The sequence below is a fragment of the Carassius carassius genome, chromosome 47 (genome assembly GCF_963082965.1).
Source record: "Carassius carassius chromosome 47, fCarCar2.1, whole genome shotgun sequence".
NCBI classification, from domain to species: domain Eukaryota; kingdom Metazoa; phylum Chordata; class Actinopteri; order Cypriniformes; family Cyprinidae; genus Carassius; species Carassius carassius.
The window spans coordinates 11,131,095-11,151,558 of record NC_081801.1 but is presented as its reverse complement, the minus strand read 5'-3'; the positions used below and the strand labels follow the sequence as shown (position 1 = coordinate 11,151,558).

At 42.7% G+C, this 20,464-nt stretch overlaps 1 protein-coding gene and 1 pseudogene across 1 annotated transcript; both read right to left on the bottom strand.

Annotated features, from left to right (window-relative positions):
• Positions 1–2,739: 2,739 nt before the first annotated feature.
• Positions 2,740–4,074, bottom strand: LOC132130247 (olfactory receptor 1M1-like; annotated as a pseudogene).
• Positions 4,075–11,860: 7,786 nt separating this feature from the next.
• LOC132130827 (olfactory receptor 14J1-like) lies at positions 11,861–13,220 on the bottom strand. The gene has a single exon (XM_059542647.1). The coding sequence runs from the start codon at positions 12,858–12,860 to the stop codon at positions 11,928–11,930; it is 933 nt and encodes a 310-aa protein (XP_059398630.1). The 5' UTR covers positions 12,861–13,220; the 3' UTR covers positions 11,861–11,927.
• Between the last annotated feature and the right edge of the window lie 7,244 nt (positions 13,221–20,464).

Genomic DNA, 20,464 nt, shown 5'->3' with positions numbered 1-20,464 from the left:
TTTCATTCAATGTGCCGCAATGAATGTAGCAAAATTCAATGTGCACATTGAAAATGCATTCCGAGCCGATCACGTCTCCGCCCCCTCCCGCCATGTCAATCACTGCGTGAACAAGGCGGGGCTTGCAGAAGGTCAAGAGACTCAAATCTCAATTAGAGGATTCAAGTGAGAGAACATGGACAAGACAGTTGGTCCGTGTACGTTTTGATCATTTCGGTTTATGGCTTCAATATTTCATTTGCACTTGTGGGCGGACCTGAAATGCTGCTTTCATCTGATTGGTCGAATCGCTCCACCTTCAGCTTGGTCTTTTCATTCTTTCAGGCAGAATAAGAGTCAGTGCGAGCGAAGCACTATAATGTCCGAAACCACCGCTCACTGTTAATTAGCATAATATTTGAATCAGATGTAGCTGGGCACATAATTCGTGCTGCTGAGACCTGCAAATTATTTCTAGGTTGTAGTATTGTATGAATATTGTCCCACTGATAAATACAGTGCAAATAGTTCTCTCTCTTTGGATAAAAGTGAAGTGGAGATAAAAATCAATAATAGACTGAACAGTTCCATGTCTGTAACATTTACCACTCTCATATTTTAAGTCATAAGGCACTAGGTATGTGTGTGTGACATTAATAAATAATTGTAAAAATTAATATAGTTACATTTCTAAATAAAAATAGTAAAATTAGTTCTGTGCTGCTCAGTGCTCCTGTAGCCTACCCCAGAGCGCCCTCTCGCGGCTGTAGACGGTAATGTTTTCTCTTGGTTCTGAATAAATGCGACTTATAGTCCAGTGCGACTTATATGTTTTTTTCCTCGTCATTACGTATTTGTGGACTGATGCAACTTATACCAAAAAATACGGGTAACATTATTATTATTATTTATTATGAGAGTAATTGACAAAGACTAGAACTTTAATGTTTCACCAAATTCAGCTCAGATCTTCAGACTCGTCTGACTCGTGTTGCTGTATAACTGGCCAGACTTACCTTCCCAAAAAATCCTATTTAATTTTATTTAATAAATTTAACTATATTTATTTCCACTTCACTGTTATCCAAGGAGACAGAACTATTTGCACTGTTTTTATCAGTAGGACAATATTTATACAATACTATAACCTAGAAATAATTTAATTTAACTGGCCAGACTTACCTTCCCAAAAAATCTTATTTAATTTTATTTAATAAATTTAACTATATTTATTTCCACTTCACTGTTATCCAAGAAGACATAACTATTTGCACTGTTTTTATCAGTGGGACAACTGTATTTATACAATACAGTATACAACCTAGAAATAATTTAACGGGGTCTCTTGCAAGTCGCAGCAGCACGAAATATGTGCCCAGCTACATCTGATTAAAATATTATGCTAATTAACAGTGAGTGTAGTTTCAGACATTACAGTGCTTCACTCGCACTGACTCTTATTCTGCCTGAAAGAATGAAAAGACCGAGCTGAAGGTGGAGCAATTCGACCAAGCCCTCGGAAAGTGGCGTCACTGGCTTGAGGGCACCCCTGTTCCGTTCATTGTCTGGACTGATCATAGGAATTTAGAATACATTCGTTCCGCTAAAAGACTCAACGCTCGTCAGGCTCGTTGGGCTCTTTTCTTTACGCGTTTTGATTTTCCATCTCCTACCATCCTGGTTCTAAGAACCTCAAGCCAGATGTGGTTTCGCGACAGTTCGCTTCTCCAGAAGTTGTTCCCACAAAGGAGGAGATCCTTCCTCAATGTATGGTGGTGGGCGCAGCTGTCTGGGGAATAGAACGGTTGGTCAAGTGTTCCCTGGCCCACTCCGTTACTCCCCGTCTTTGTCCAAGGGGCCTTTTGTTCGTTCCTCCTTCCGCTCGTCTCGCTGTTCTTCAATGGGGTCACTCCTCCAAATTATTTGCCCATCCCGGTGTTAGGGGCACCGTCGCCGCTATCCGCCAAAGATTCTGGTGGCCCTCTTGTGAGCGCAACATACGCCGTTTCATCGCTTCGTGTTCTGTCTGCGCCCAGACTAAGTCAGGTAATTTGCCCCCAGCGGGGTTGCAGCTTCCTCTTCCGGTACCGTCTCGCCCGTGGTCGCACATCGCCTTGGATTTTATCACGGGTCTTCCCCCCTCTGAGGGAAACACCGTGATACTTACAGTCGTGGACCATTTTTCTAAAGCCGCCCGCTTTATTCCTTTACCTAAGCTCCCGTCCGCTAGGGAGACAGCCCAAATTGTCGTCGACCAGATTTTTAAGTTCCATGGTCTTGCCACCGACGTCGTATCTGATAGGGGTGCCCAATTCTCTTCCTTATTCTGGAAGGAGTTTTGTCATCTTATTGGAGCGTTGGCTAGTCTCTCCTCCGGTTTTCACCCCCAGACCAATGGCCAGGCCGAGCGAGCCAACCAGATAGTCGGACGTATCCTCCATAGTCTTGCTTTCCGTAATCCTGCTTCCTGGTCAGAACAGCTTCCCTGGGCAGAGTACGCTCACAATTCCGCCCAGTCCTCCGCTACAGGTTTATCCCCTTTTAAGTGTTGTCTTGGTTATCAACCTCCACTCTTTTCCTCACAAGACGCTGATTCTAAGATGCCGTCCGTCAAGGCCTTTATTCAACGTGCTAAACGTACTTGGAGAGGGGTCAGATCTGCCCTTTGCAAGACTCGTACCCGTACTCGACAGGCCGCTAATAGACGTCGTGTCAAAAGCCCCCATTATTCAGTTGGACAGAGGGTTTGGCTTTCCACCCTTAATCTCCCTCTTCAATCCACGTCGCGTAAACTAGCTCACAGGCTATGTAGTTCAGAAAGGTAATCAAGTGTGGTACACAAGTGCTTAAGAACTTCTCTTGATTTACTTTAGATTTTCTACAAGCTACAATTATTTTAAAATAGGAAATCAGAACAAAACAAATTAATTGCAGTGGCATACATCCATCCATTAAAAATCTCATTTAAATTATCTTGTTTGCATTGAAGATTAACCAAGGACAGGTTTTCACAGAAAAGTTTACCCATGTCATGTCTGCAAAAAGTTTATTTCATGGCAACTAAAATGGCCATTATACTCAGAAAACAAGGATATATCCAAATAAAATTCACCAGGCTCCTCACAGTGAAAATTGACATAATGCTGTGATAACGTAAAGGTTGACAGATCGCTATGTACCTATCAACAGCCATAACACTTAAATTTGTGAATTCACCAACTGCATAGACCACAATGACAAGACTTTTTACAATAAATTCCTCAAGTGAAATTCTGTTTGTTTCTGTGAGTAAATAAACCAAAGACCTGGGATAAAACCCTGTAATTACACACAGATCATTAACACAGAGATTACACAAGAAAATGTACATGGGCTCATGCAAGGCTTTCTCAAAAGCAATAATCATAATCAAGGCAGCATTCAGAACAATAATTATAAAGTAAGCTGGAAGAGCAAATGAAAAAAATATGATCCTGCTGGTCCAGTCCCACTCTTTCAGAGCCGTGACAGTGAGAAAGTGGAGAGAGGAGATGTTATTTATTTCTTCTCAAAATGTGACTCCAGATCAAACAAGGCCAACACAAACGATGTATTTTTTTTTCCTGTGTACAATCTTGTTGTTGGAAGACTTCCAAGTTATTAAAATAGACTTATTATATTGCCTAAAAGACCCTGTGAGGTTTGGAAAAGACCTTTGAATGGCTTTCTTTTAGAAATCCATACTTTATTCTGCTCACAGCTGCATGAGGTAACTTTATATACGGTCAGATATGCAACATCATAATGATCTAACAGTCCTTTGATAATTCAGAAATAATAATAGAATGCAAATGTGACCTTTAAGTGTGTTTAGATAACTTTCTGTAATTCCGAAGTAACCGATGATTTCAGGAAATGGAGGATCAGGAAAAAGTCTTTGACTAAAATAATACTATTTACTCTGCATAAACTACAACTGAATTTGAGGACCCTTAAATGATGCTCATGGACTCTTCTAAAAAAGTCTTGGTTACACATGTAACCCTCATTCCGTGAAGGAAGGAACAGAGACATCACATCAGTTCATGAACTGAAAGTCTCACCATTGAGACCCATCTTCTTGGTTTTATTATTTAGTGTAAACTAAACGAGCCAATGCACACTGACATGCGATGATTGCATCCAGCTGCCGTTGATCGCAGTCCGAATATAAAAAGGCAGCAGGTGCAATGCATACATTTTTGCTTAGGAGCGGAGTCGGTTACCTCAGCGGTTGTACAGCAGCTGTGGTCGATGGGACTTGACATCTCTGTTCCCTCCTTCAGGGAACAAGGGTTACATATGTAACCAAGACGTTCCCTTTCAGTCGGTTGTCACACCATTGACCGTTGAATTGGGAATCCCTACCAAAGCGCCACGGATGCTGCCCCTTCCAGTGTCCTGTGCAAGCCTCCTGTGCCCCTCTGAGTATAGGCCAAGGCTTGCAGCAGGAAGGCCAGTCAATGTTTGTCTTAACACTAACCTGTCAGTGTGATTTGGATAACACTGGGGAAACTTACCCTTTCCACTTGGAACAGGAACGTGGAGGAAGCCCCATCCTTCCCGAAGGAGGATTCGGAAGCACTTACACACTCTGAAAACCGTTTAGGTGCATATGGAAGATTTAGATTTGATTGCAACTGTAACAGATTAAAAATCTATTAAGTTGCGAATTAAGATTCCCAGCCACAGCAACACAGAGAGAAAGACACAAGAAATCTCAAATGGCGTTTTATTACATTAAAAGCTAAGCTTTAAAAAAACAAGTGTCCAAATCACAATCTCCTCCTCAAACCAGTGGAGACAATAAAACCATAAATTGTCCAATATTCTGCCCAGGGTAATACCAAAGTCCGGTCTGAAATCAGCCCAGTGATTCCCCTGCCACTGGCAAAAAATGTCTGTTTCAGTAGGATCTCAAATGACCGGCTTCAAACAAATCCAGGACCAGGATCTCCACAGTGCCGCCCCACGTCTTTCCTATACTTCAAATGGACACATCAGCAATACTATCATGTCTGCCACTCTGCCGTCGGCTCCCCCGAATCTGACACCTTTACAGAGATGAACAACTAAGAACGTCTCTTTTAACACAATGCTAAGCATACACGCGCGCATCAGCGTGGTAAAAGAAAGAATCACTTCCCTTCAATCGGGGGTTCGTGAGCGTTAACACTGCAGAGTCCAAGATTCCGTTCTACCAGCGTGCAGGAGATACAGTCAGCAACAACACAGAGGGGCGAGAAGATCAGCGAGCGCCCATCCGCTTCATGACACGGCTCGTTCCTCTGTCCAGAGCGTTCTTTCGGTAAGAGATCTAGCTTCCTTTTTATCCGAATGACTTGATCAGCTGGCAAATTAGATCGCTGATGTAAACTGGGTTCTACAGGTGTGTCAATTAGTGTTTGTTGTTGCAGTTTGTGAAGGAGGAAAAACAGCACCAAAAGTCCAAAACACCACAGCAAACAAGAGAAAAACCACAGCACACCATACAATTAATCCACAGCAAACAAATATAAAAAAGGTTAAAAGTACACATTGCTATAACAAAATCAATAATTTCCACAAAATAAGGTTAACCCTCAATCACACTGCTGCACTTGTTTTATAATATATGACACAACCCCTTGGGAAATGACAGAAAATCTGCCAGGGAAACACTGAGCTATACCGTGTAATTTACACACATGGGATCCACTTGGGTCACTAGTAGATCCTTGCTCAGAGGAATCCGCCAGGGAAGGGCTGTCATGAGGGGCATCAGTTCCAAGAACCAGGTCCTGTTTGGCCAATAAGGTACAATCAGCAAGACCGGCTCCTCATCCTCCCTGACCTTGCACAGTGTCTGTGCAAGAAGGCTCACTAGGGGAAACGCATATTTGTGTAGGCCCTAAGGCAAGCTGTGTGCCAGCGCATCCATTCAGAGTGTTCCTTCAGTCAGGGATTAGAACAGTGTAATAATCAAAACTCCATAATCATCGGGAAGAAGGAGGCGGGAACCGGCGGACAATCTAAATGAAACTTTAATAATCAAAATAAACATAAAACAGTGCATCAGCCCCTCGCGGACGACTGATGCGCACAAATAAAAAACAAAACATAAAATAAAGCCCAGGCCGGGTCCTCTCTCGTCCTTCACTGTCGTCGCTCCTGTTTTATATCCTTCCATCTCCTCTGTGGGACTCAAGACCGGTGGGTCGAAGAGGTGTCGTTCATTTCCCAATCTCTCCACCGGCCTCGCTTGTTTCCACGTCCCTCGGCCCCGCCCCACTCGTTACAAAAACAGCTACAGTAGTAGTGTGAGGTTTCTGGAGAGGCAAACAGGTATACCTGAGTGACTCTGAAATGGCTCCAAATCAGCTGGACCATCTGGGGATGGAGTCTCCATTCTCCCGATAGTGCAGCTCATGACAGCTCATCAGCCACACACAGGGACGTAAATTTTGTCTAACAGTTGGGGGGACAATAAACATAAAATTTCTCAAGAGCAATTTTTGAAGGGGACACAAATAATCCAGCTAAAATTTTACTTGTAAGGATATTGTATACAATAAGTCATGCTACTATTAGTGCAGCATGGAAGCCATGGCAAATAAGACTATGTCAAGCTGTTGTGGTCACGCTTTGACAACACTCTGTGTCCATTGTACACATTACTATCCATAACAGTGTTGTCAAGTCCATGGTTTTCCCATGGAATTGGGCTTCTTTGTCACTGTTGCCACAGTCTGTTTTTCATGTCTGCACCAGGGGTTGAAGCGACCTCAATAATGTATATTTTAGCCCATGAAATGCAAATCTTTTACTGGGGAACACCACTTGAAACGTAGTTAGTTTGGACTAATTTTGAGTAGCAATTGGGTGGGTTTTCTTGTGAAAACTTGTAAACCCTTTCCGTCAAACAGTTAACGTTATTATTACTAAAATAGCGGACTCATTGAAAAATACATTGGCATCATGTATTAAAGATAAAACAACCACTTCATCTGATGTTTAAGTGAATAAAATAGCAGACAGCCTTACTTACTGGAGTTTCATAACTATTGACATCTCTCTCACAGGACTTGTGTTTAGGTGATGTAAAATATCAAAGCAGGCATTTCATTTAGACCAAAGCACTGTGAGGCAAGGGAGGGGGAGACTAAATTTTTTTTTATTAAAATGCATTTTTGCCCTGTTTGTGTTGTTTTACTACTTACACAATTATTTAAAGTAGAAAACATTATTATTTACAATACAAAGTGTGGTTTGTAATCATCATTTTAGGGGGGGACAACCCTCAGATGGTCCACCTAGGACTTACGCCTATGGTAGCACGATTGAGTTGACCAGGAATATTAACAGCATGAAGCGACCTCAGATGCTTCTGACTCTAAAGGAGGAGGTGGCGGGGGAGTTGCGACATATGACGGGAGTGACAGTTGATGTACGCAACAGTTGTGGTGTTGTCCATACGGACTATTATGTGCGGCGGTGGAGGCATCCGTGTGTACCACAGCATGCCTGGAAACCTGTTCTAGGAGCACTCCCATCCAAAGAAAAGTAAGGTCTAACTACGGGGGAAGGTTTCGCAGCAGATCAGTGTGACTTGGACCCGGTGAGTGCTGTGCTGCCATGCCCACATCAGGACTCGGCCATGAAGCCAGTGCTGAAGCGGACTCATATGAAGCAGCCCCAGCGTCCTGACTGCCGCAGCAGCAGCCATATGCCTTTGAAATTGTTTCAGTGTGACTGCCGCCCTGCCCTTGAATGAATTCAAGAGGTTCAACACTGACTGAGCATGTTCCTCTGTGAGGCGTGCTGTCTGTTCGACCAAATCCAACTCCATACCGAGAAAAGAGATCTTTTACGTCTTTTCCCAGTTGACCCTAAGACCCAACAGGCTCAAAGAGCAGGGCCCAGAACTGATATGCTCATCCTTTGAATGCAAACTGCAGAAAGGGTCTGTGGCATTGAAGGATCGAGAAAAGTATGCATCCTTCAGGTCAGTCACTGCAAACTAGTCTTGGGAATGGATGACCCAAAGATGCATTTCTGCTAGGGGTGTAACTGTACACAAATATGATGGTTTGGTACGTACCTCAGCTTTAATGTCACGGTTCTATATGATTTTTTTTTAAAATATACAGTGGTTTACTGAACAAGTTGCTCTTTCTTTTAATACATTCAGTTATAGTCTAAATTTTCTTAGTGATAAGAATCTACCTCAGCTTATGCTTAAAACTATAGGGAGCCCTTTTACATTATATGGCTACAGTAAGACCTAACAACTTAACCAAAACTTAAATTTGCCTACTACTTTTAATTTTTAAAAAAAGATGATCAACACTTTACAAAAAATTGTGTCCAAACATGTAAACTGCACATATTTCAGTTTTTAACTTATAATAACATTTCTAGGGTATTTAATATATTCAATTGCACACTGGCTGTCATAACATGTTTCATAACAGATTAATTTAAACATACATTAAATAATTTTAAGGTTTAGTAAAATATAAGTATATGGTGTAATATTTCACGAAATGCTACTGTCTAGACTTAATTTCTCTGGTGAACTAATGAGCTGTAGACACTACTAATGACTTGCTGAGGCAAATTAAATACTATGTGACATTATTTCCACGCTGTTTTGTTGATGTTTTTCCACGGTTTAAACACTGATTTAGCAATTATATGAGGCATGAGATGTTCAGTCGTGTTTTTTGCGTTAAAGCTAGTTCAGACAGGATCACTTTGGAAAGTTACTTGAGTTTATTGGGGCGGCAGTGGCTCAGTGGTTCATGTAGGTTGTCTACAAACCGGAAGGTTGGTGCTTCAATCCCCGGCTCCACCTGACCAAGTGTCGAGGTGTCCTTGAGCAAGACACCTAACCCCAGCAGCTCCTGACGAGCTGGATGGCGCCTTGAATGGCTGACACCGCAGTCGGTGTATGAGTGGGTGAATGTGAGGCAAATTGTAAAGCGCTTTGGATGGCCATGTGGTCTGTTGAAAGCGCTATATAAATGCAGTCCATTTACCATTTTATTGAAACAAATTATCTTTGGCGGTATGGTTCCTTATGGGGGTTCTTGCTCAAAAATTTATTGAACATTCAAGAGCTTTAACATTAACCCCCCGGAACCATCAGCTTATAGATACATCGACAATTAAGACACTTAGTAATGTCTTTAAAAGCGAACAGTGGTAATTGTGTAGATGTGGCTGTGGGACATCTATACTGTAGCTTGGTTATGAGGATGAGTGACTCTCAGTAGTGAAGTCCATGCCAGCCAGAACTTGAAAGCCTTAGTGATCTGAAACAAAAGAAGATGACAACCAGATGGTGCACAGTAATATGCTCATGATTATAATGGGGAGGGAGGGTTGCGAGCAGTCTGAGCCTACTTACAGAGCAGTAATGCCACGTATGTATGTCCCGTGTCTAATAGGAGAATGGTAGTGATTGGAGCGATTTGACAGCTGACTGCGTCAGCTGGTCGCAGCACTATGCCTACATGGCTTTAATAAACTAATGCTGCGCTCGATTAGTACAGAGTAATGAATGATAGTGTTCACTTGTGCTCCCGCTCTGCACAAGTCTATGGCGTGTCATGGCTCAGACACCAGAGCTGATCGTGGCAGCTGGAGTCAATGCTAGTGTTGGGTTTATACCAGCACGTTTCTGAACTGTCCCAGAAGCGACTCTCCCAGGCTTCTATGCAGTGATCTGTCACACCACATCAAAGACTGTCAAAACGCCATTTATTATTTAAATTTCCTGAGAAAAAACAATTTAATAAAATACTGTATTCATTTGGTACACATGCATACCAAACCAAAAGACCCGTACAGAAAGAGTTTGGTACTAATATGTGTACTGTTACACCCCTAGTTTCTAAATCAACATCTTAAAATTGAAGCCTGTGAAGAGCCCAGTTTAAGTCATGCAGGTCCAAGATCGGTCATAACACACCACATTTCTTGGCTGTAAAACCCCGTCTTCACATCGCCTTGAGGGACCAGCTCTATAGTGTCCATTGCCAGTAGGACTGTGATCTCCGCCCGCAAGACATGAGCATCAGCTGCCTACACTGATGTGTAATGGATGCCCCTGAATTTTGGGGATGCGGGGTGAACTGAATTACACAGCCGAGTCTGATTGTCCGAAGGAGCCAGTGAGATGGGGTAGCCAGCACTAACTAGGATTCCAGAAACTGCTCTTTTGTCAAGATTTGTGTACCACTGACTGTGAAGTCAGCAGTGGGACAAAACAAAACAAAAAATTATCTGGGGAGGGATTGGTGCATTCACCATGTCCCGAAGAGCAGTTCTGCCCATCTCTGGGTCACCCGTCTCAGGGCTTCTTGCTCTTCCCCTTACCGCCAGGTTTGGCAGGGGCCTGGACGGGTGGGGTGGATGCCCAACGACTGGCTCAATGAGGGCAGCAATGCAGCAGAATCCAAAAGAGATCCAGTTTACCCCTATGATGCAGCGATCGACATCCGATCGTCGGGAGGAGCACCAAAGGATACAGCTGGTATACTCCTTGTAGAGGACCCAGCATGTTACTCTGGAAGCTCAACGGGCCGCAAAGTGCTAGAGGAGTGAGAGTACCAGGGAGGTTGGTTCCTCGGAGGGATAGCCGTCACTGTCACCCTCAGACTGCCCGAGCTACTGCCTAAAGTATTCCCTCTCCGACTTCTAAAGAGAACTAGATATAGGCAGAGACACCGGAACTCCACCCCTTTTTAGGTATTGTCGCCTGGTCCGCAACTCCACGATGGTCATATTCCCGCAATAAGAACATGACTAATCAACGAATGCAACCATAGCATGCTTAATGCCCAGACACGTGAAGAAATGATCGTGACCATAACCAGACACCAGGTAACAACCGCATCCTGAAAATCACTGTTGGAATGGCATCTATACCAAGACACAGTGTTGTCTCTATAAAGACACAGCTTCATTTGTACAAAGAAGCAGCAACAAATTGGCAAAGATGCAGCATCATCTTTAAAAATTATGTGCCCACCTGTGAATGCTCTTTTAGCAAATGCTATTTTAGTATGCTGAAATGAGCAGGGGAGATGGCTGCCTGCAACACAAACAAGTAGTAGTGCAGCCAGATGTGTGCAACCCACTCAGCACAAGAAAAAGACCACCACTGTAGCGCCATTCCACCAACACAAAGAAGGTCCCTTAGAATGCGCTGAACTCATCTCTTTCACATGAAGCTTGGTAAGAGCAGAATGATTGAAACTGCTCGTCTCAAATACAACATTTTTCAGATTTTATTTTCATAATTGATAAACTATAATGATATTTATATTAGAAACTTTGGATTTCCAGCTTTTATAGTTTAGTTTATTATATTAATACCAATAATAAACACTTAACTGGTTGTGTTTTGGTTGGAGGCAGTGAAATAGAGCCACTTAAAAAATATGAACACGAGGAGAGAATATGGCTTGCTTATGATCTTGAAAAATGCTGGATGACTTTTAGGTTTTTACCAGAAGATGGCATAAAAATGTTGTTGTGTTTTCCATGTTTTTGGTTGAGTTTCAGTGTTATCAGTGTTCATAACATCATATTCAACTCCACTGTATGTTTGAAAACTTACTGTTATAATCCATGTGACAGAGACCCACTTTTTTATTTATATATATATATATTTTTAATTGTCATTGATAACATTCAAATTCAGTGTCAAATACTAAGCATTTCTTTAATTGTACACATTTCTTAGCTACTAATTCATGTGACATTAATGGTACAGCTCAAAGAAAACTTTATCCTGTTCAGCAAATATTATATAAGCCCATTCTTGATTCTTCAGCGAAAAAAAAGAAAAAGAAAAGTTTTATCATTGCCACTTTTAAAGTATCATCACTGTGATGCATCATGACACAAGATGCAGGCAACAATATTTATAACAGTGAATACTAAAAGTTATTAATCCTTTGACTTTTGAAAATATACAATATTTTTGCCCTAATTGGACCTAATTTTATACCATATATTACAGGATTGACAACAGGGGGAACAGTCAGGATGATAACAGACAAAAATGTAGATGCTATATCAGACACTGTTTCTGCTTTAAATCTTGTGAGAAGAGAATCGGAAAGACCACATGTTGTAATCATAAAGGAAATAAGGTGTGGCACACATGTGCTGTAGAACTTCTCTTGATTAACTTTAGATTTTCTACAAGCTAAAATTATTTTTAAATAGGAAATCAGAACAAAAACAAAAAATACAGCCTTGCTGATATAGATAAATCCATTAATGATGCCTTGAAAAATGTCTTGTTTGCATGCAAGATTCATCAGGGAAAGATGCTCACAGAATAGTCTATGCATGTCATGTCTGCAAAGAGGGTATTTCAGAGCCATTGAAATTGCCATTACACCTATTAGAAATGGAAATATCCAAATAAAAGTCACCAGGCTCCTCACAGTGAAAGGTGACATAATGGTGTGATAACGTAAAGGTTGACAGATTGCTATGTACCTATCAATAGCCATGACACTTAAATTGGTGAATTCACCAGTTGTATACATCACAATAGCAAGACATTGTACAACACATTCCTCAATTGAAATCCTGTTAGTTTCTGTGAGTAAATATACCAAAGCCCTGGGATAAAACCCTGTAGTTCCACACAGATCATTAACACACAGATTACACAATAAAATGTACATGGGTTCATGCAGGGCTTTCTCAAAAGCAATGATCATAATCAAGGCAGCATTCAGAACAATAGTCAGAAGGTAAACTGGAAGAGCAAATGAAAAAAATATGATCCTGCTGGTCCAGTCCCACTCATTCAGAGCTGTGATAGTGAGAAAGTTGAGAGAGGAGATGTTATGCATTGCTTTTCAAAATCTGACTCCTGATTAAACAATGACAACACAGTCAATCTACTATTCCTTTTTTGTACAATCTTGTGTTACACTGTTGGAAAACATTTAAAATAATTTAAAATGTGCCCTAAATGCAGTATATTGTGTTAAACCTTTAAAATCAGAAACAACAACAACAATAACAACAAAAGGTCCATGGCTTGAAGGGCTATTAGGTTTGGAGAAGGCCTCTGAACACCTCTTTTACAGATCCATGCTTCATTCTGCTCATAGCTGTATGAGGGAACCTTATATACAGTCAGATATGCAATGTCATAATGATCTAACACTCCTTAGACAATTCAGAAATAATTGTATAATGCAAACATCTCCTTGACTTCAGGGAACAAGGGTTACCATATGTAATCAAGACGTTACCTTTCAGTCGTTCACTCTAGACGTCACGTTGCATGACCGACGAATTGGGATTCCTAATGGATGCTGCCCATTTCAGTGCCCTTTGCGAACCACCTGTGCCCTCTTTTTGGTGTAGGTTGGAGGTTGCAACAAGAAGTTCCATTCACCATTGTCAAAGCACTATCCACTCAGTGTGATTGGATAACACTGGAAAAACGTACCAGTTCCACTTGGAACAGGGACGCTGTGAAAGATGAATCCTTCCTGAACAAGGTCTCAAAAGCAAATACACATATGATCTGTTTGGGTGCATTTGGAAAATTGTAGGTGATTGTAATCCTTTTGGAAATTGCATAAGTGGGATGGGGAAACATGGGCTCTGAGGCTATACCGTGGATTTTACACCCTTCACGAAGTCATGGTAAATCACAGCAACCTGGACTGAGAGGGGGGAGACACAGCATTCGCTCCAGCCCTTGCTGCAAAAAGGAAAGCACAACCATGATTGGGTAGCTCCGGGGGTTTTCTCGAACTAGGGTTATGCCGGTATCAGATTTTCCTGTTGCGATTAATTTCTCATGCTTTTATCATGGTATATGGTATCATTATGATATTTTTTTCATTTCGTTATTATTGAAATTAAGATGAAAAAAAAATGATCATAATGCGGTATAACAGCTTTAATAAATTTGTCTTTATTAACAAAAATATCTGAACATTTAAATACAATAAATAAATACAGAAAAGTATATAAAGATAAAAGTTTTACACAGATTAAAGTGCAAAAGAATGTCTCAGGTGCTATGGGGAACACCTCGTCGTAACCCGTGTCTGAACTATACATTGAAAAAACACCAACGAATTGGCCGGCGACAGCCCCTGGGGTCTGTGTATCTTTTGGTTATCCGATATTCTACTTATAAAGAAAAATAGAGAAATGAGAAATGGTTTGATTTTCATTTTTTCGTTTTGTTTAAGAAACAGAGAATGAAAATTTAGCTGGATTTTTCATATTCTTGTTCATGGTTAAAATATTTTTATTATGCTTTAATATTTGTTTGAATGTGTGCCCCTTTCATCCCCTCTACCTTTCAACAGGAGAGAAGCGGCAGATGAGCCGAATTTATTAATCGTAAAATAATTTTGCTAGTGGTGCTTGCCAGATTAAAATAATTATAATAATAATTATATATATACAGTGGCGAAGGGGTGGCAAAGGGGTGGCATGAGGTTTCAGGAGGGGGGCAGTGGACATTATTCATAATCTAAAATGCTACGGTTTTCATTGAATGTGTTTTGTTCTCTACATTAGACTAGTAGCCTACTCTGAGTAGGGTTTGAAAGTAGTGGGCTACTTTTACTTGTTGTGATAGAGTTGAATTTCAGTCATGTAGGGCCAACTGCAAAATGCATGGTCAACCAGAGAGAAAACGGTCACGTTGTTGATAACAGGTGTGCATCAAACATGCAGTGCTTGTGCATCACCAGCTTATGACATCACACAGATATCTCAGTTTAATTTGGCATGTCGACCAATTTTTAAAATTAGATAGTCGTAGATGCTGGGAAAGTGGATGCATGCCAAGTTTAAACACACAAAGAGCTAGACTAACGTTAGACCTTAATTATTTTTTTTAATATTTAAATTGCTTATTTTAAATGTAGACATGTCCAGCTTTCTATAGGTTCGTCTGATACATGAGCCTGGTTCATTTCTGCCATTTCAGAAAGAAGTGTCTTAAGTGAGGGTGTCTTAAGACCAAAACTGTCGGAGCTGAAGCCCTTTCCTCTGTTATCGGGATGGAGAGTTCGGATCGGGATCCGCCGACCGGAGAAGTGCAGCAGACTATACTTGCTACAAGATATAGCTTCAGTTGCTGTTGCTGGAATAGCAAATGAAAACATGTTACCTGTGAGGTTTTTCTTAAATAGGAATAGAATAAATAAAATGAGTGGGCTAAAAACCATATTTCATGTCATTGTAGATCACATACAGTCAAATTAAAATCTCATTGAATAAATTAATTTCTGTTTTGTCAATAACATGCAGCATATATGCATGTTATTGACAAATAAGCATAATCAAATGTTTTACCCATAAACAAGAATATGAAAAATTCAGCAAAATTTTAGTTTAGCGAAAAAACGAAAATCAAACCGTTTCTCATTTCTCTTTTTTTCTTTTTAAAAGAATAGACCAAAAGATACACTATAAACGCGCGACTATAAACAGGCACCAGGAGAACATGTCATTCACTTCTTCGTCTATAGCTTGCAATCCGAAGCATGGCAGGGAGCTAGAGGATTCTATATAGCATTCTATACCAAGTCTTGCCTGTCACACAGGGGCTACAGCTTGCTCTCGCATAAGCTTGCTGAAGGAGCTCTCTCAACAGATCTCTAGTAGCAACACCCTGTTTAGATAAGTATCCAAGGATACATAGGTGGAGTGGCACCCAAGATGAATGGGGTTTTTACCAACTCAAGAAAGGGCATGAAGCAACCGCGCGAAGCCCTCACCATATAGGATTTTAGAAAGAACGTAGAATACTAGCGTGCGAACTTCCCACAGTGTGGATTTCAGAAAGTTCACAAAGACGTCACGTGTACACTTACCATAGCATGGATTTTCAAATACTGTTCTAAGGAGGGGCTCTCGTGGCACTCTGATAGAGCATCTCATAGATGGAATGGGGCATCTCTAAACAATATGTTTGAGGGTCATCAATTCGATCTGTGGAAATAATGCTGGAGTACTCTGGGGAAAAACAGAGAACTCAGTCTCATATGAGAGAAGAACTTAGAATTCAGAGTAGCACACACATAGGTGACCCTTCTTGGAAAATTTAAACAAGATGTATTTCTTGAAGGGGCTTAAATGGCAAGGAGGGAGAGTAAGAGAGGATGTCTCCCCCACAGAAAGAAAGCTCTGTTGGGACTGTTGGGTATGGAAACAAGATTGTGCCCAGCTTTACCTTCCATGTTGCCCATCGCGGGGCCAACATGATGGGTCTGGATTTGTTCTCGGCTCTGGGATTTTCTCTTGTTGACATCAAGGGAGCTGCGATCCTGAAAGTCTCCACACCCTGGCAGAAAAAGTGGCCATCCCTGTTTGAAGGCTTGGGCTGCATTACTGCTTTTGCCCATCAACCTCTCCTGAACCTTTCCATTAAACCAGTCATCCAACCACGCCGATGCAATCCCTTGGCTCTACGTGATGGTGTCTCGGCTGAGCTTAAGCAGCCGGTGGACGTTGGCATTATTGAACCAGTGGATGCATAACCCTGGATCTCAAACCTGGTGGTAGCTCAGGAGAATTCAGGGGCCCTACGGGTGTGTGTCGACCTGCGAGTGGTGAATAAGGCAGTGATTCCAGACTGGTTCCCTTTGCATACCTCAGAAGAGCTCAGTTCTATGGCTCAACCGTGTTCTCTGAACTGGATCTCAGACAGGGCTACTCACAGGTGCCTCTCCACCCGGACAGCAGAAGCCTCACAGCCTTTGTGACACATGCAGGCGTGTTTTGCTACACACGTATGCCATTCGGACTCAGCTCCGCCCCCAGCTGTTTCCAAAAAATCATGGTGTCGGTGTTGGCTGGTATACCGGGGGTGGCCATTAACCTGGATGATGTGGTTATCTATGGGTCCACCCCCGAGAGTCACAATGAATGCCTCAGCAGACTACAAACTAACCCTCAATGCAGAAAAATTAGTTTTCTCTGCACCGACTTTTGAATATGTGGGATTCTGGCTGTCGGCAGATGGCGTCACACCACTTCAATCAAATGTAGATGCCATACTGGCAATTCCCAGACCCAGCTCAGCTGTGCAGGTCGCCTCCTTTTTGGGTATGACTGGCTACTACCTGAAGTTCCTCCCACATTATACTGCTACCATTGCCCCACTACGGGCTTTCACCCTAAGGACAGATCACCAGGCCCTCACTGCATTACTTTCCACATCTGGGACAGGCCACTGGCCACTGAGGCTACACCACTGGTCCGACCATCTTCGCCAGTATAACTTTGATCTGAAGTTCACCCCAGTCAGAGACAATGTTGTGGCTGATCTACTGTCCAGCTCCGCTCAGCCACACCCCACCACACACACCCACACCGACGCAGACAAGGTGGAACGGGACATTGTCCAGATGTTACACACACACATCCAGGCCGTCATATCAGTACAAGAATTGTCGGAACAGGACCCGGTCCTTTCTCAGCTCAGATTCTATATTCTGAATGGCTGGCCTCAGTGGGTACCAGAAGGGCTGGCAGCATTTTCCAGAATAAAGCAGGAGCTGTCCTGCTGGAATGACACCTATGTGGCACGCAGCCTCTGCACAGTCATCGCCAGCTCCCTATGTGCACGTGTCTTGGCAATGGCTCACGAGAGCCACCTGGGTATTGTGAAGTTGAATTTTTGAAGTTGGTATTGAAGTTGTCAAACGCTGCAGGGACCGGGTTTGGTGGCCAGGGATAGATAAAGACATTGAGGCCCTGGTAAAAGACTGTGCTGCTTGTCTATTAAGCGGTAAGACTGGTCACCAGGCCCCTCCACCCTTACAACCTCTTGCTTGGCCATCACAGCCTTGGGACCACCTGCAGCTGGACACATGTGGTGAGATACAGGGAGTTCCTCATCACCAATGCTTCCTAGTGGTTGTCTATAACCTGCATTCGAAATGGCTTGAGCTCATTGCCACAGGCTCTGTGAATTCTCAATTCATAATTAACTTCCTTGACTCTCTGTTTTCCCGCCGGGCCTTCCAAACACTATCACTACTGACAATTAGGGCTGCAACTAACGATTATTTTGATAATCGATTAATCTGTCGATTATCTTTACGTTTAATCGATTAATCGGTTTATGTACTTATATTTCATGTACTTACATTTTTTCCCCAAGTAAATTATTAATAAATGGTCTTTATCCTTCAGCATAGATTTTTAAGAGATTTTAACCATTTTGCACTGTCATATTCTCATCAAAAATATACCTGGAGTTGTTTTATTGTGTTAGTAATCCTTTGTCGAACTCTTCTGCAATCAGAACACTGACCCATACTCTAGCAAATTTCAGAAGTAGATTTCAAATAATGTTTTCTCCATGGCAGTCCTTAGAGCTCCTAAAGTAGTTTAACATCCCGAACAAAGCTTATTAAGGAATCTTTCAGAACATATTTTCACGAAGAATAAGGATAAAACAGAATAAAATTGCAGTGCATTGTATTTTATTATTTACTGGGAAACAGCTTTATAGCTTTTGCTGTGAAATTGTAAACAATCCTTCGAAAAAAGTGCCAATGGCATGAAACCTGAATGGAACTCACAATTTAAAGTAAAATCCATCAGAAGGTTGTCCAGAAAAAAAAATTGGACACACACAAAAAACCTGCTGTGTGAAAAAGAGCAGTGAATACTTAGAAAAAAAGTGCATTTCAAATATCTTTAAACATTTACCTCTCTCATTCAGTCATAATTAGGCTGCACGACTGAATTTTGAACTGGTAAACGACAAACTGATCACAGAACATGTTTGTAAAGCTTTAAATGTTAACTGTTAAAAAGCAATGTTATCAGCTTTTACGACTAAACATTTGCAAACAACATGCGCTCCCAAGGGAGGAACCTGGCGAGTGCGGAGGAATTCATCGATGAGAGAGCGGTCCAGAACGTCCCAGGAGGGGATCCAACTTCTCTCCTCAGGACCGTAACCCTCCCAGTCAACGAGAAACTGGTGGCCCCGACCACGACGACGCATATCTAGGAGTTTACGCACTGTGTAAACAGGGGCATCCTCGACACGAACAGGGACAGACGGAGGAGTAGGAGAAGGCGTGCGTACAAACGGTTTAATGCAGGAAATATGAAAAACAGGATGGATGCGACGAAGATTGGGAGGGAGTTTCAATTTGATCGCGACAGGACTAATGATCTTAGAAATTCGATAAGGCCCAATAAAGCGGGGGGCCAGTTTGCGGGAAGGAGTCAGGAGAGGTACATTTTGGGTGGATAGCCACACTCTCTGACCACAATGATACTTAGGCCCTCTGATACGACGCTGCGAGGAGAACAAAGGCGGCTGATAACCAAGGCAGGAGTTAAACGGGGATAAACCTGTTGCGGACGTAGGTAAAGAATTATGGGCACATTCAGCCCATGGTAATTGCTCTGACCAAGACGAAGGGCTACGAAAGGCTAAGCTGCGCAGAAGGCGGCCAACGATCTGATTGGTGCGTTCAGCCTGGCCATTAGTCTGGGGATGAAATCCAGAGGAGAGGCTGACAGACGTGCCAATGAGGCGACAAAGGACGAGACGGAGTGGGTAGTGGTCTTAAGAGACCCACCGGCGGAGAATTGCTAGATTTAGTTTGCGCGCAGACCGTACATGAAGCAATGAATCGTCGCGAGTCGCGGTCAAGAGTGGGCCACCAGAAGCGCTGGCGAATAGTGGAGAGCGTGCCCCGAACGCCGGGATGGGCAGTCAATTTGGAGGAATGAGCCCACTGAAGAACAGCTAAGCGTGCCATAACGGGAACGAAAAGGAGGTTCCTGGGGACGTTGCGCGGAGCGACAGGGCGAGACAGGGCGCGTTTGACCACCCTCTCTATTCCCCAGACAATCGCACCGCCAACTTGAGAGGGAGGGATTATTCCCTCGGAGGTGGAGGGTGAGTCTGAGGGATCAAAGAGGCGGGAGGGGGCAACGGCCTTCACGTTCTTAGACCCAGGGCGATAAGAGATATAGAAATCGAAACGGGCGAAAAATAGAGCCCAGCGAGCCTGCCGAGCGTTGAGCCGCTTAGCCGAGCGAATGTACTCTAGGTTACGGTGATCCGTCGACACAATAAACGGTAAGGTAGCACCCTCTAACCACTGACGCCACTCTCCCAAGGCCAAACGTATGGCCAGCAGCTCACGATTGCCTACGTCATAGTTGCGCTCCGCAGGCGAGAGACGGTGGGAAAAAAAGCACAGGGGTGCAATTTATTGTCGGACGAGCGTTGGGAGAGGATGGCCCCCACTCCCACCTCTGACGCGTCGACCTCGACTGTGAATTGTTTAGAGCTATCAGGGGTCACGAGAGTAGGAGCCGAGGTAAAAAGAGATTTTAAGTGATCAAATGCCTTTTGAGCGGACTCTGACCACTTAAAACATGACTTGACAGATGTTAAAGCTGTAAGGGGAGCCGCTACTTGACTGAAGTTATGTAT

Excerpts from the sequence above, each read along its gene's own strand:
- LOC132130827 (XM_059542647.1), bottom strand. The coding sequence starts at position 12,860 with ATGCATAACATCTCCTCTCTCAACTTTCTCACTATCACAGCTCTGAAT.